A 14,606-nucleotide genomic window follows, 5' to 3' on the forward strand; every position below is an offset into this window, starting at 1 on the left:
ACTCGAGTAACTTACTGTTGCACCATTAAGTAAGTTGTAGGGCCCAGGTGCAATCTCAGATTGATTCCAGTATTCTGAATGGTCTGTTGAAGAAATACCTGAATGAGGGAATCAATGAGAATCACTTTATAGGTTTTGGGCTATGATGCAATGGCTTCTCAGAACAATTGAATGAATCCTAATGATGCTGATTTTCTAATAGGATTTTAGTATAGAAGTTTCTCTTTTGTGTGGCAATGGCCTAATCCAAAATCTAAATAAAACTAAAATTCGGACAAAATTCTAGCGACCTAAGTCACACCCTAAAATTAGAATATAGACAACAATCCACATATAAATAATTGAAGACCCCTTTCTCTTTCCCCGCTCCTTTTCTCTCCTTTCTCCATCATTACCTGGCATTTTTAAAACAACGTAGTATTTTTAAAAATTATTTATTTTGCATGGGATGGTTCAAGGCTGGTTATCTTTAATTAGCAGCAAGCGCAATGGTTTGGAATACTTGGCAAGATTAGCATTTTGGTCTCAGTGCCTTTTCTCTATTTTCAGTAGCTATTAATGGAGTAACTGGAAAGCAGTGGAACTGCTATGTACTCTGATCTCACATGACTTTTGCAAAGGTCATGCTGTTGTATTAATCTTCTAAAGACTTTTGGACTTTTGCAACAGGAATACAGGATGAACAAAGACAAAGGCTTGGACGTTATTGCATATGTTTTGACAGCTGTGTGTGTAGCATGTGTTTATGTAGGAGGCTTTCTAAAGTAGCAGTGATAAAAAGCAAGTACATTTTTTTCCAAATCAGTAAATAATCATTGTATAAAATGATTAAGATTAATCACTTCAGATTAAGATGAAAGAACTGAGTTGCAAGAAAAAGCATAGTAAACTGTGGCAACATAAAGAAAAGGACCACCCACCTTGGTCGTGTCCTCTATAGCTCTGCCGTAGAAACGGTTCTAGAAGGGAAGATGCGGGGCAGAATGAGTGAGCTGACCTTGATCCAACTGAGGTGAGGGATTGCCTCCGATCCATATACTGTTTGTTTCTGGCAAAAAGTGGGATTTGGCCTTTGCCACCAGTTATGCCAAACAGGAACAGCTGCTGGCTCCTGGAGAGCGCTCAGCCCCAGAAAGTCCTTGAGAGAATTGTTGTCTGTCTCTGTTCAGCATGGATCAAGGCTCACTGTCACCTATGGAATTAGGGACAATGCAATTTCTAAAACTGACATCATGGTATAATACTATTGTGTTTTAAAATGAAGGATGATACAAATCTGTACCATTTCAAAAATTAAATTTATTGGGGTGGTATTGGTTAATAGCATTATGTAAGTTTCAAGTTTACAATTCTGTAATACACTATGACCTTTTACTTCCCTTCCTTTTCTACATAGGCTGGCTCAGTTTTTGCCAGCTTATTAGTTATTGTGTGGTGGAGAATAACTGAATTGAATTCCCAGGTTTTAGCCATAGATTTGTTAAATTAATTTAAAAAATTAACTGTAAGTTGATTAATCAATTACATTGATAGTTGAGGCATCAACTATGCACCAATTATTTTACTAGCCTAGTGCATATACTATCTAATTTAGTTCTTACAACAAATCTATGTCACATGCAGAATTGCTCTTCATTTGAGAAGTGAGGAAACTCAGATTTTTGTCCAAGGCTAAGAGACTTAAGAAATCATAAGCACTCTAGTTACCAAAATGAAAGATTTAAATCTTAAAAATTATGAAAATCTTTTATTTTGCTTTTGTTAAATTTAGGTAAAATACGTTACCACTATCAAGTAGTAATAATGACATTCAAAAATAATATATTCATTTACTATTTTGGCATAATGTGGTCCTTACTCTCTTGCTAGCTTTCAGTGCTTAAACTGACAGATGCTAAATGACAATTCCATGTAATTATTTGCATCCAACATTTTTTACAAGCTTAATTCAAAGCCTAATTGATTTTTAATTAAAATATATTTGACATATAACATTGTGTAAGGTTAAGGTGTACAACATGTTGATTTGATTCATTTACATATTGCAATATAATGGTCATCGTACCTTAGCTAAAACCTCTATCAAGTCACATAATTATTTCTTTTTTGTGGCAGGATAATTAAGATCTTGTCTCCTAGCATGTTTGATGTTTATAATACAATATTGTTGTCTATAATCACTACATAGTGCCTTAGATCTTCAGGACTTATTTTATCTACTAGTTTTAAAAGTTTATGACATGTGCTGATATATTTATCCTGTTTGATTTTACACCAGTCTGTAAGGAAGGAACACAGATATTTTAATTTTTATATTATGGATGAGGAACTAGCATTTCTAAGTTGAATTAGAACTAGATTTTCTTATTTAAACTCTATTGTACTTTCCAGTCAACCAATTTGTTTTTCAACTGTGTTGTGTTTGGAATGGCTTTTTTAGCCCCAAATTTCCAAAAATGAGTTTTGTAACTTATTAACAGCTATTTACTAAAACGAGTATCCTATTTTAAAATAATTTTGAACAAATCTGCATACTCTAGTCTCTGCTTTGAGATTTAACGTTTCCAATCGGAAACCTTGAAAAAGCCTATTTATTAGAACACCTATGAAAACACACACACCCTTTTCTTTTGAAGAATACCTATCAGCATCTCAGAGATTATGATTTCATGGGCAATTGATTCATAACAGTAGTGGTTGAAACCAGTAGAAAATACTACAGTGCAAACTTTTTGAGAATGTAGATGTTTTATTTATGCTTTCAAATGTTTATGGAAATACTGATGGCACACATATCCACAAAGCTTAAAGAGGAATCAAGTCAGTCACCTGGGGGAGAAGTTTCCTTGGGTAACTTGACAGTGATCTGAGAGTCTTAGTCTTAAAGTTGACCCAACTCTGATCTTACAAGTTAAGCAAATAAAATTTGCCCCCTGTCCTGGCTCGGTACTCAAAGGCAAAAAAATCATATTAGGAATTAAAACAATTTCAGTTTCAGCTGCTGGTTGGAGCTCTTTTTTCTTGTCCAAACTGAGTCCGCAAAAATTTTAGCTTTCCTGTACTCGAGTTTGAATTGTAGAGGCAGTTCATAAAGAATTAGCCCAATTCAAAGGTCTTAGGAAATAATACAAAACCTTCTGGAGGCTTTTTAATTTTTTTATTTTAGTAAATTGGGGACACTCTTGGTTAGTATTTTGTTTGCATTTAGCACTTATCAGCCTTCAAACATTTTAGTTAAGGTCTGTTTTCAATGTCTTTGGGTTCATGGTCGTGTCTATGAGACAAAGGATAGAACATAGAAAAAATAAAAGAAATTTAAATTTTTCAATTTATTTTAAATGTAGATTGAAAGATATGGATTCCCTTCTGATCTTATCCTTTCACCTCGAGAAACTGTCCAGCTTTATGATACCATGTTTGAATTCTGGGAAAGTTGGCCCAGGGCCCAGGTAAATAATAATTGTGCAATTAATTCAAATTAGTTCTATTATAGTGGTTGGTAACACTGCTGTTCAGAGAGACAAACTCTCACCCTTTCTAATCACTTTCATCTGATCTTTTTAAATTGTCAAAGGACTCTTTCCAAAATACAATTGTTCCTTTTCAGACATTATTCTTTCTAATATTTCATGTTTTAGTTTAATGGGATGTAATGTCACTGAATTTCTGAAAATGTTTCTTCTTTCAATTTCTGAGATACTGTAATACTTTAGTCTCCTTTTACATCTAAATGGAGGATCGAAATTCCTCCATTTTCTTGCCTTGTACTTCCCTTCTTTCTCTATGCCCTAATTGCTGTCTGTTTTCATCTGTTTGGTTTTGCTCTGCATTCTTTCCTTTGAAGACACCATCCACCTTAATATGTTTATGTACTAGAAACTGCAGGGAGATAAAAAAAAGTTCAACAGTTTGTATTCTCAAGAAGTTTGTAATGCTGTTAACGAAATGCATAATTGAGAAATATCTTTGGATTTTCTTGCATGGTTTTATTTAATTTTGTGTTATTTCTTTTCAAGGAGTTGTGTCCAGAAAACTTCCTTCATTTTAAGAATAAAATAGTCATTAAAAAGTTGGATGCTAGAAAATATGAAGAGAGCTTGAAGGCAGAATTAACAAATTGGATTAAAAATGGCAATGCAGAGGAGGTAATTTTTACGTTTTTGGTGAAGCACGCTGTCTTCATTGTTTTCTTGAGTTACATTGTTCAGTCATTACCATTTTATTTTTCTTTTTGAAATCTTCCATTTTCATTTTAGAATTTCAGGCTGAGCACAAACTCTAGTGATTCTGAGATAGAATAAAACGAGAGAAAGGAAATTACTCTTTGTCACATCCTCTGTGCTTCCTAAAACATGTGCCAGAAGCTACTGGTTCCTGTTAGATATAACAGATAAGAATAGAGGGTCACTACCCGGAGTTGGTGTCCTTGATACTGTGACAGTATAGACATTGGGATCACAGTAATAGTAACTGAGAAAAATTTTTTGCTCCTTTATTTATTATTTTGTCTTAGATTTTTTTCCTTTTGTGATTTTTCTTTCAATTTGTAGAAACTGTATGTTAAATCCTCAACCTGGGGTCATATAAGTTGTGCATATTGATTTTAAGTGAGTTGATGGTTTTTATATTTTCAAATTTGCTTTATTGCCACATGTTGAAGTTTCTGATTTGGGGGCGGGGAGAGTGACATATGTTAGACTTTTCTCATGTGATTTTTTTTTCTATTATATTTTAACTGAGATAACCTTCTCCCTATTCAGACGTATCATACAATTAATTTATATTTCCTTCTGCTTATTTTGTCATTAAACATTTTTTACAATGTATTTGGCAATGATTTTTTCTAAATGACATGGAGAAAAACTGATTTACCCCACCTCTTGCCATAGTGGAACTAGCATCATTTACTGAATAATCCTCTTCCTGTCTGATTTGTGTTCCCTTAAAAACTTGCATGTTAAACTACATGTATGTACGTGTGTGTGTGCAATACTATCTTTTTGTTCTCTAGCGTATTAGTGTATTGATTTGTATATTTCTTTGATGGTTCTTTGTAGTTTTATAATATACATCATTATTATTCTTATCATATTATTTTAAAGAACCACAGAAACATAGAATAGGCAACAATGAAAATATTTTAGCCAAAAGTAGTAATTCCTTTGTTATGCAGAACTTTAAAACAAATCATTTTTTATTTATTGTTACAGGCCAAAATGGTCCTGCGGAATCTTAGTCCAAATTCGGTTTTTGGTTCAGAAGACATGGAAAAAATGTTTCCACTTCTTGTTGAAAAGCTAAGAAAAATGGAAAAGTTGCCAGCACTGTTTTTTTTGTAAGTCACTTAAATTAATTTGTTTTTATTTGTAATTTGTATTAGACTCATTCCTTTAAGTTGTAGAAATTTTTACTAACTTTACTGTTATAAGGTAGTATTCATTACTATTTTTGGTGCCCATTTGTTGTCAGAATGCATATTAAATATACCCCTTTCTAGTTTAATTCTTTTTTTCCTAGTTTAGTTCTTAATAAAATGTTTTTACTAATGATGTTTACTTATACAAATTACCTTCTTTATGTAGTTCTCTTCTCCATTTCTTGTTTCTTTTTACTATTGTGTTTTTATCAAGGTCTTGTTAAATCCCTAGGTTCAATAAGTACCTAGGTTTAGTAAATACACAAGTTCTTTGAAAAACAAAGTGAATGTTTATGCACACAAGTATCCCATATAAAATTAAAGTATCCTTACAATATGCTAGAGTATTTATTGGTGGAGTTTTTTGTTGTTTCCAATTTATAATCATGAGAACTATAACTTACAGGCACTAATACTTTGCTAAATTTTATATTGCCATAGCATAAAATAGCTTAAAGTTGAATGTTAACAGCCCAGTTTTTGATAAAGTATAATTTATTAAATGAATAACATATGAATAATTTATTAAATGAATAACACTATATATCCTAAATTAACCTTGATCACATATTTTGGGATCAGAATAGAATGTTTTATTTACTTTAGACAATTTCACACTACTTTAAGCCATGAAAGCTTTATATAAGGCCACAGAATCTTGCTCAGGTGGCAAAGTTTAATGAAATTTGTCTATGGCTATGCTACCCTGAACAAGCCTGATCCTGTCTGATCTTGGAAGCTAAGCAGGGTCAGGCCTGGTTAGTACTTGGATGGGAAACCACCTAGAAAGACCAGGTGCTGTAGGCTTTAAAAATAAGAAAATGAAAAAGAAACTTGTTCACACTTAAGCAGACATATAGTAATGACTCATCATTGGTGGTGCTTATTTAAAACAATGATAATTAAATGTATGTTGCATTTTGGGGATTGCAATAAAATTGTTCCTTTTACCTTTGTTGTTGAAGCAAGCAAAATACATTTCTGAACTACCAAGAAGTTATTACGGCTTACCTGCTTTACTTCCAAGCATGGCTTCAGATTTTAGCTAGAAACAAACATAATTCAGTACCTCTGGGATATTTCTGAAAGCCTAACTACAAAATAAAAACACCAAAATGACTGTATTCTTTATTTCATATATATGTATACAAACTTAAGATATTTAAAAGTAAAATATTTGCCAAAAACATCAAAGGTTTAGTTCTGCTCGAGGAGTTGAACGTTGCCATGTCTTTATGAAATTTTGGGTTCTCTACAAACGTACTATTAAATCCTTGATCTTATACGGTTTGATTTAATCTTAAGTAGCCTCAGAATACCAACAAACCCGAGGCTTTGTCAGATTTTTGTGAAAATATAAAAAATAATAGCATACATGTCAACCTTCTCCAACCTGGTCTCTGGAAAAAAATGGGTGGAGCATGGTTAGTGTTTACTGACAGTATTAGCGTGTGCTTAAGAGCACACACATAATGGTCAGGCCCAAGTTTGAGAGCCCTATGAGGATAAAATTCGCAAAGATGGACATTAAAACCTCAACAGGTATGTCAGGGTGATAGCTGTAGATATAAATATAATTGCATTCATTTACAATATTGTTTTCAAGGCAAGCATTTTTTTCATGTTTACAGATTCAAGTTAGGAGATGTAGAACGGAGTGCTCTAAATGTGAGCAATTTCCTGAAGGAGAAGCAAGAGAGAGAAAGGCCTCCCAAAGCTGATAAAGAAGCCTATGTCATGGCTAACAAACTTCGAAAAGTTAAAAAATCCATTGAGAGCCGAAAGGCTATGTAAGTATTTAACTAAACAAATTGGTGGTTAAAAGGTTAAAACACAATTCCCTGTAGGAAACACACATCGAGTGTCCTACAAAGAAGTTCTAGTTATTGCCTATGTTTGTTTGCTGATAGATACAAATTGAGTAAATTTGAGTGAGAGAATAGGACCATCGAAAGTGACCATAATATTTATGTATTCCTTAGTTGCATAGATTGGTTTCATTTAGGACTTGGGAGAGGCAGGACCACAGCCTGTGAGCATTGGTAGATCATCTACCTGACATAATTATTTCTCAAAGTAAGTACATCTTGGATGCCTAGTACCTCTTACTCTCAGTCAGCCCTCAGAAGGCTTAAAGAAAGTCAACCCATATCGTCTTGGGTCACAACATAGCGGTGTCACTGACATGCCATCATAATCACATCAATGACATAGAATGAGCTTGGGAGTGGATCGAAATGCCAATGTTATGTTTGGTAGAACTTTGCTCTTTTCTGTCCTCTTCCTCATTCTCAGTGACTAATTCTGACAACCCTAGATCCAGAATGTTTATTTCCTTTGTTTTCCTCTCCATCTTTAGTTGCTGCCTGATTTAGACACTCATTATGTCTTCCTTGAAGAGGTCTTTTTTTTTCCTGGTCCCCAGAGCCTTAGGTTCACCACTCTTCAATCTAATTAACATGATTTTGTTAACGTTCAAACTGATTGAATTATCCGACACTCAGTAGTCTTCCTTGGTTAGATGATGAAGTCTAAACTTCTTGACTTTTGTTGGTAGGATAACATGTTTTGGACTTGGCCTACCTTTTTTGGTTTTGCTCTTTACCACTCCCCTCTAACAATACTCAGCATTTATGATTCTCCTTACATGGATTGTTCATCTACCCCTATGCTTTTTTCAAGATATGACCCATCTGCCTTCAGTGCCTACTTTCTGCTTGTCCCCAAAGCTTATTATACTCATAATTTTCTGTCTCTTCTCTGGGTCTTACCCTAATTCCTGCAGTTAAACTTAGTGCCCTTTCTCCTGTGCTCTTGCTTACTCTCAATATTTAGTAGATCAATTATTATAATGTATTGCTGTTGTTTTTATATGTTTTTCTTTTTCTTAAATTATTAGCTTTTTTACAACAGCGACCATGTATTTTCTTTTTATCCCCAGTGCTTAGCATATTGCTAGGCAGGTAACAGTTGTTTCATAAGTATTTCTGAATAAATGGTAGATACTTCCCTCAAAGTGGAAACTGCTTCTAGAGCTTCTCTGATTGAGATTTCTCAAATAATTCTAGGGCACCCATGAATTTGCTACTGACTCTTCTTATCTTTCCTCTGCCTATTGTGCTGTTTCCCTGGAAACAATGGAAAGTGAAAGCCAGAGACAACATCGGAGGTGGAAGACTTTTCAGTAACTGATCTGATTAGATTGCTTTTCTTCAGAACACTAGGAGACACCATTTCAACTTGAATTAATGACCAACGATTCAAGCTATAAAAATATAAAGAATGTTTAAAACCTTGTTCAGCCCCATCACTACACTGAGGGTGTGAGGGGGCCTTGTGCTTTGGAGAACAGCACTCTGGCCCTCCTCCATCTGTATCCATTCCCACAAACTTGTGAGTTAGTAGAGCTTAGCAGGTATGCCCACCTGGAGCTCACTCTCACCCTTTTAAATTCCAAGTTGTTATGGAGCTATATTTGTCAAGGTAGGAGGGTGGAATGTAATAGTTGATGGCTTGTAACCTTGATTTAAAAGTATGTGGTCCTCTATTAGTACTCTCTGTCCCACGCTCCACAAATGTTAGGACTAGGCCTTTCTGTAGTTGGATTCTCCCCTGAAGTAAGGGTAATGTTATTTGGAGGTGAGAATCCTTGATGATGAGATACAATTAAGCTCATCTTCTCATATTTGGACTTGTCTTATGTGTATACTTAAGAGACAAACTGAAAAATCTAAGAAAGAATAAGTCATCTGGATATCTGTAAAAGGCTATTACACTGAGGAGTAATGGATAATACAGTAATGGATAATAACACAAAGTCTATACCAGGTTTTATGGAAAGGTGTCTTAGGTCAGATTCCTCATTTGCACCTGCTGAGATGGAGGTACCTGTGTCAGTGATTTATTGAAGGGATGTGCTCATGCGGGACTAAAAAAGTAAGGGAAGCAAAAGAGAGAAGGTGAAGATTAGCAAGGATGTGGGTGTCGCTAGAATAATGCCTGTGCCTGGTCTAACAGAGAGCTAGAGACACCACAGAACTGTCCCAATTTGAGTCCAGGTGGCTGATTTTTGTACCTCCTGTCAGTCAGTTACTGGCTGTGGGCCACCTCCCCATTCCCAAGAGAGGTTATAATCTCTCAGGCATTTCCAGGGGGCTCTTGTCAATTGAAGGCAATTCTCTCAGGAATGCTGTGGCCAAGAACCCTTAGCAACCAAACTCAGAGCAGCTGTAGGATCAACCTCAAGGAGAAAAGGAGAATGGCCTGCAATTGGCAATGTGGAGCAAAGAGGACGCCTACCTCACCTACTAGCCTAGTTTTACAAAGAATGAGAAAGAGGAAATGATCATCACTTTAGCAAATGGCACCACTTTAGCAAGGGGAAGCGAGGTCATCTGGGAGAACTGGATTTGGCAAGAAGGTTCCTGATAGCAAGAATGGAAGGAAACATTCGGAGAAAATATGGGTGCATTTTTTGATAGGAACAACATGTTCCAGTGGCCAATGAGGAAGTGCCTCAGAGGAAGAAGACTGAATCAGGCTAGTACAGATGTATATAGGAGTGAATGCCTGGTGGTGAAGAGAATTTGGGAAGTTTGGGTTTCCTCTAGTGGCCAAATTTGACTATTCATTACTTAAAATTTATTTTTATGAACAGAGATGAAAAAAGCCAGAAGAAGCCCAGAAAAATTGATCAAAGCCTAATTCGTGAAGCTGAATGTAATAATTTACTCAAGCTTCTAGAGAAGAACCTGGCAATCTCTCAGGAGTACACATATGCGGATCAAAAAGCAGTGGACACTGAGGTCAGCACTTCCAATGAAACAGTCCTCCAGGAAATTATTTCACTCATCAGCCATCACTTTTCAGTGATAGTGTTGAATGTAATAACTAAATACAACCTCTACCATAGACATCTCTGTGTATGACCTCCCGGCTACACATAACTCTTGAGGGCGCTACAGAGCATGTCTGAAAAGGACAGGATTAGCATTTATGGATTATTTCCTGCTTATTTACAATTAGCCCCTGAGGGTCCCTGCCCTTTCATTATTTGTTTCTGTGATACTGTTTTTCACAGCCTGAATTTTGGACTTCGATCTCATGTGCCTCATTTGAATATTTGGGTACCTGTGGTCAATATACTTTAAGATAGGCAGAATTTCTCAAAATCAGAGGCTTTCTTTATTATAGTCAAAATATACCACCATAAAGGTGTTGAAATATCTACAAATAGTATGCCATTTCTTCTTTAAAACTTTTTTTTTTAATAAAATGATTCACACACGGTAGATAAATTTGAAAATATAAATTCGTAACAGTAAAAATCAATTAGGTCATTGCCCTTCCGGATGAACTTTTTATCTTTTATTTGCAAATACACATACACACAAACATACACACACACACACACATACACATATACTCTGTTGTGTACATGAATATGTTCTTTTGTAAACTTCATGATCTCTTTTTAATAACCATGTACTTAGATCATTCTTTTAATAGATCCTTGATATTCCATTGTATGGATGACTATACAAATAAAGTGTTTTTTGCTTTTAGATACTTAGGGATTATTTTTCTTTTTCTCCTTATTATAAGCAGTGTTTATTTTTGAATATATAACTCTGTACACAAGTGGATTTCCTCTTCAGGGTATAAATATTTTTAAGGCCATTCGTGACCAATTTACAGTGAAAAGTAAGCATTCCCAGACTACAGAGAGTAAGGAATCTGCTCTTTCTTTTTGGAGAACTCATTTTCTCCTGTCTTCTTCTTCTTCTCCCTCTCTCTCTCTCCCTCCCCTCTCTCCCTCTGCTCCCGCAAGGCTCCAGGAGAGAACTGACCTTCCTCAGAGCAGGAGCAGGTCTGGCTGTCACACCTCCTCTGAATGTTTTATCTGCGGCTTTGTCAGTACTTCTTACCCCTGAAGCTGGGGTGGGGGTGAGGGTGGCGGAGGCAGTGCTGAAACAGTAAAAGCCTTCCTGCTCAGAAATTTGGGAATATTTCCTATAGTTACTGTTGCTGCCCTAAAATGTTCTTTGTACTCATGTTGAGTTAATGTCAAACAGTTGCCTCACAGAGCCAAATTATTACATAATTTGCCTGTTCTTTTCATTTATACATATTTTATTCTGATTTAAATTAAAATGAGATTAAAAATTACCAAAATCCCTAAAACTCTTGCTTCTTTTAGACTTTGAAGATGGTGTTTGATCGAGTGAAATTCACAAGAAAAGGTGAAGAACTGAAGACTTTGGCTGAGAGGGGTGTTGGATATCATCACCGATCTTTGAGCTTCAAAGAAAAACAGTTAGTTGAGATTCTTTTTAGGAAAGGATTTATTAGGGTAGGTAAATTTTTTCATTCTAAAATGTGAAGCTATGTCTACATAAAGCTGAATACTGAAGAAAAATAAAAAAAATAACCACTTTTTTCCTCATCTAATTATATCTTTTTTATGACCCTTGATATGACTGCATATTTCCCCATCTCATTTAATTAAGGGAGGGAGTTTGAAGTATATCACTCAGTTTATCTCTTTTTCACAAAATTAAAATAGTCCCTAAACAGATATTTTCTCAAATATTTTGATAATGGAAATTACCTATGCTGATCTTAGAACAGCCCCGTTCCTTTTTATTTATTGTATCTGGGGAATTTTCAGCTGTTCATATAATTTTGGTTACAGACATTTTTTCATGGGCTTGGACAACATTTATGATAGTGTTTTGATGGGATCTTTTTTCAATGTAGCTGAAATGAGAGCAAGAATGTGTCACTTCCTGTGTGCACTGCATATCTTGGCAATGTTTTTAGATGTGTCATTCCTAAAAGCTGTTTCTCCTATCACTGATAATTGTCAAGAAGATTACCTGAAATAGCTTGCAAACCAAACCCTTGTTATGTTTTCTCTAGTGTGTCTCATGAGAATGCATGAGGATAGTCTGGATAAAGTCACACAGAGGGTTTATATAATTTCCTAATTAATTTAGATCTTGAGTAATATTTTAAAATAGACCCTGACTTTTTCAAATTATCCGTATTAGACTTTTTGCATGATATACATTATATTTGTGTATGTTTCTGTGTGTGTGTGTGTGTGTGAGAGAGAGAGAGAGAGAGAGAGAGAGAGAGGAAGAGGGAGATTGATTCTGCTACTCTGGGTAGTATCTTTTAATCTTAATAAGTAAATGTTGAGGAAAATCTGACACTATGATTAAAGGGTAAATCTGTAATCTGGAAAACCCCAAATATATCATTAATAACTTTGCTTAGCTTTTCTCTTAACTAATAACAAGTTATTATTTATTTTAAAAGTCAATAACAAAAGATAAAATCTCCATGATTATGAATTGAGAGAAAAAGACACATATTTTGATATCATATCTTGTGTCTAAAATGAAGCCTGTTAAATAGTAGTTGCTAGATCACGCTAGAAAAAGTACTATGGAAATTGTAATAGCTTTGTTACAAAGAACCCATTTTCAAAAGATATTTATTCTAATTATATTCTCAATTTAATGTTCTCACTTTTCCCATTTTTGTTCTTATCAATGACCTTTAGGTAAATGGTTAATAATAAATGGCATGTTGGATTTGGACAAATGTATGGATCTCTGTTACAGAATAATTAGAGAAAATTGCCTCATATATTTAACTATTAACATTAACCATGGCATATAAAATAATTAATGCAAAAAGAAAGAGAAGACAGTTAGAAATAGCCAGCATTATATGAAAAAATAAGCAAAAGTGGATTATTTAGGAAACTTTACATTTTGCCTTACTCCTTTTCTGATCAGTTATCATTGCAATCCAGGGGAGAAATGAAACTTTATTTTTCTCTTATTACTGAGATACATTATTACCAAAGAAATGGCTTTCACAAATAAATTATAGTGATGAAGTGGGCAATCGTCCAGAAGAGGGTTTGTACAAGTATTGTTACACTGCCATAGGAAAATTCCCTTCCTAGTCATTTATTAAAAATTATTTACTGAACACCTGTCTTGTGCCAAGTTCTCTTCTCAGCATGGAGATATGATGCTGAATGGGGCTCGGAGTCTGATGCAGGACAAGTAAACAAACAAATAATATTACCTCAGGTAGTCATTAATGCTATGAAGAGAAAAACTATAGGGTAGGGAGAGAAATGATGATAGGGGTGGTTATTTTGGATATGGCAGTCTGAAATTTCTCTTTGACATGTGAGCAGAGAACTAAACAAACCAAATAAACAAATATTTGGGAAAGAATATTACGTGCAAGGCAGAGTGACTGAAACGGACCTGAGTGGGGAACGTGCTTGGTGTGTTTGTGAAACGGCGAGAATATCAATGTGGTTATCCCCCGCTTTCCCACTGTGGTTTAGTTGAAGTTCAAAGTTCAGTAACTATTCGGCGTTCTCTAGAAATTCTGTTCTATAAGGTAATTGTTTTATTCTCTTTCTAGGTGGTGACGGCTACTGGAACACTTGCTTTAGGAATCAATATGCCTTGTAAATCTGTGGTGTTTGCTCAAAACTCAGTCTATCTTGATGCTTTAAATTACAGACAGGTATTGTGGTGTGCATAAATTCTCTATTGCATTACTAAAATACGGCCATAAAATAGTAAAAAAAAAAAAAGTGAGCCTTTAGTTTACAAACATGCTGCAATTTATAGGCTAGCACACCTTGACATTCATTTTTAGCTGTGGTATAATGAAAAGCACATGAGTTTGGGATTATGTGACCATCACTAACCAGATATGTGACCTTGGTGAGATATCTAAACTACCTGATCTTTCTTATCTCTAGAATAGGAATAATCATTACTATTCCACAGCATTTGCAAGAATTAAATGAAGTGATCTGTAGGGAAGATGCATGTTGGCGGTGCTCCTTAAGCATTTGCTCATCCATTACCTGTGCATGCGATTTTATGCTGTGGAGTTTTATTTAATGCTTTTCTTTTCTTTGCTCCTGATACACAATCTGTTACCAAACCCATTTCATTAGTCTCCTGCAGTGGTATTTAACTTTTTCCTTTCAATGTCTTGTCCACTGTCTTTCACCATACATTCTTGGCCTGCATGCAGTGTGGCTTGTCTTCATATGGTTTTCCTGCTCAGGAATATTTTATGAATATTTTTGGTAGTGGCATCAAACTTAGATATATCAGCATATATTCAAGTTTTTTTCAAA

General features: G+C 34.9%; 1 protein-coding gene and 1 pseudogene across 7 annotated transcripts in view; both read left to right on the forward strand.

The window, feature by feature from the left end:
- The window catches only part of LOC102889295 (probable ATP-dependent RNA helicase DDX60), an 87,559-nt gene that overhangs the window by 49,552 nt on the left and 23,401 nt on the right, over positions 1–14,606 (forward strand). For all 7 annotated transcript variants that reach the window (XM_015585128.2, XM_025042985.1, XM_025042982.1 and 4 more), the window contains 7 exons: positions 3,345–3,449; positions 4,017–4,145; positions 5,211–5,335; positions 7,048–7,206; positions 10,074–10,221; positions 11,616–11,768; positions 13,874–13,978. In XM_015585128.2, coding sequence (XP_015440614.1) covers positions 3,345–3,449; positions 4,017–4,145; positions 5,211–5,335; positions 7,048–7,206; positions 10,074–10,221; positions 11,616–11,768; positions 13,874–13,978 — 924 coding nt within the window. The remainder of the gene's footprint in view (positions 1–3,344; positions 3,450–4,016; positions 4,146–5,210; positions 5,336–7,047; positions 7,207–10,073; positions 10,222–11,615; positions 11,769–13,873; positions 13,979–14,606) is intronic.
- LOC112475096 lies at positions 6,105–6,223 on the forward strand (annotated as a pseudogene).

This window comes from Pteropus alecto, unplaced genomic scaffold (genome assembly GCF_000325575.1).
Source record: "Pteropus alecto unplaced genomic scaffold, ASM32557v1 scaffold50, whole genome shotgun sequence".
In the NCBI taxonomy this organism is placed as follows: domain Eukaryota; kingdom Metazoa; phylum Chordata; class Mammalia; order Chiroptera; family Pteropodidae; genus Pteropus; species Pteropus alecto.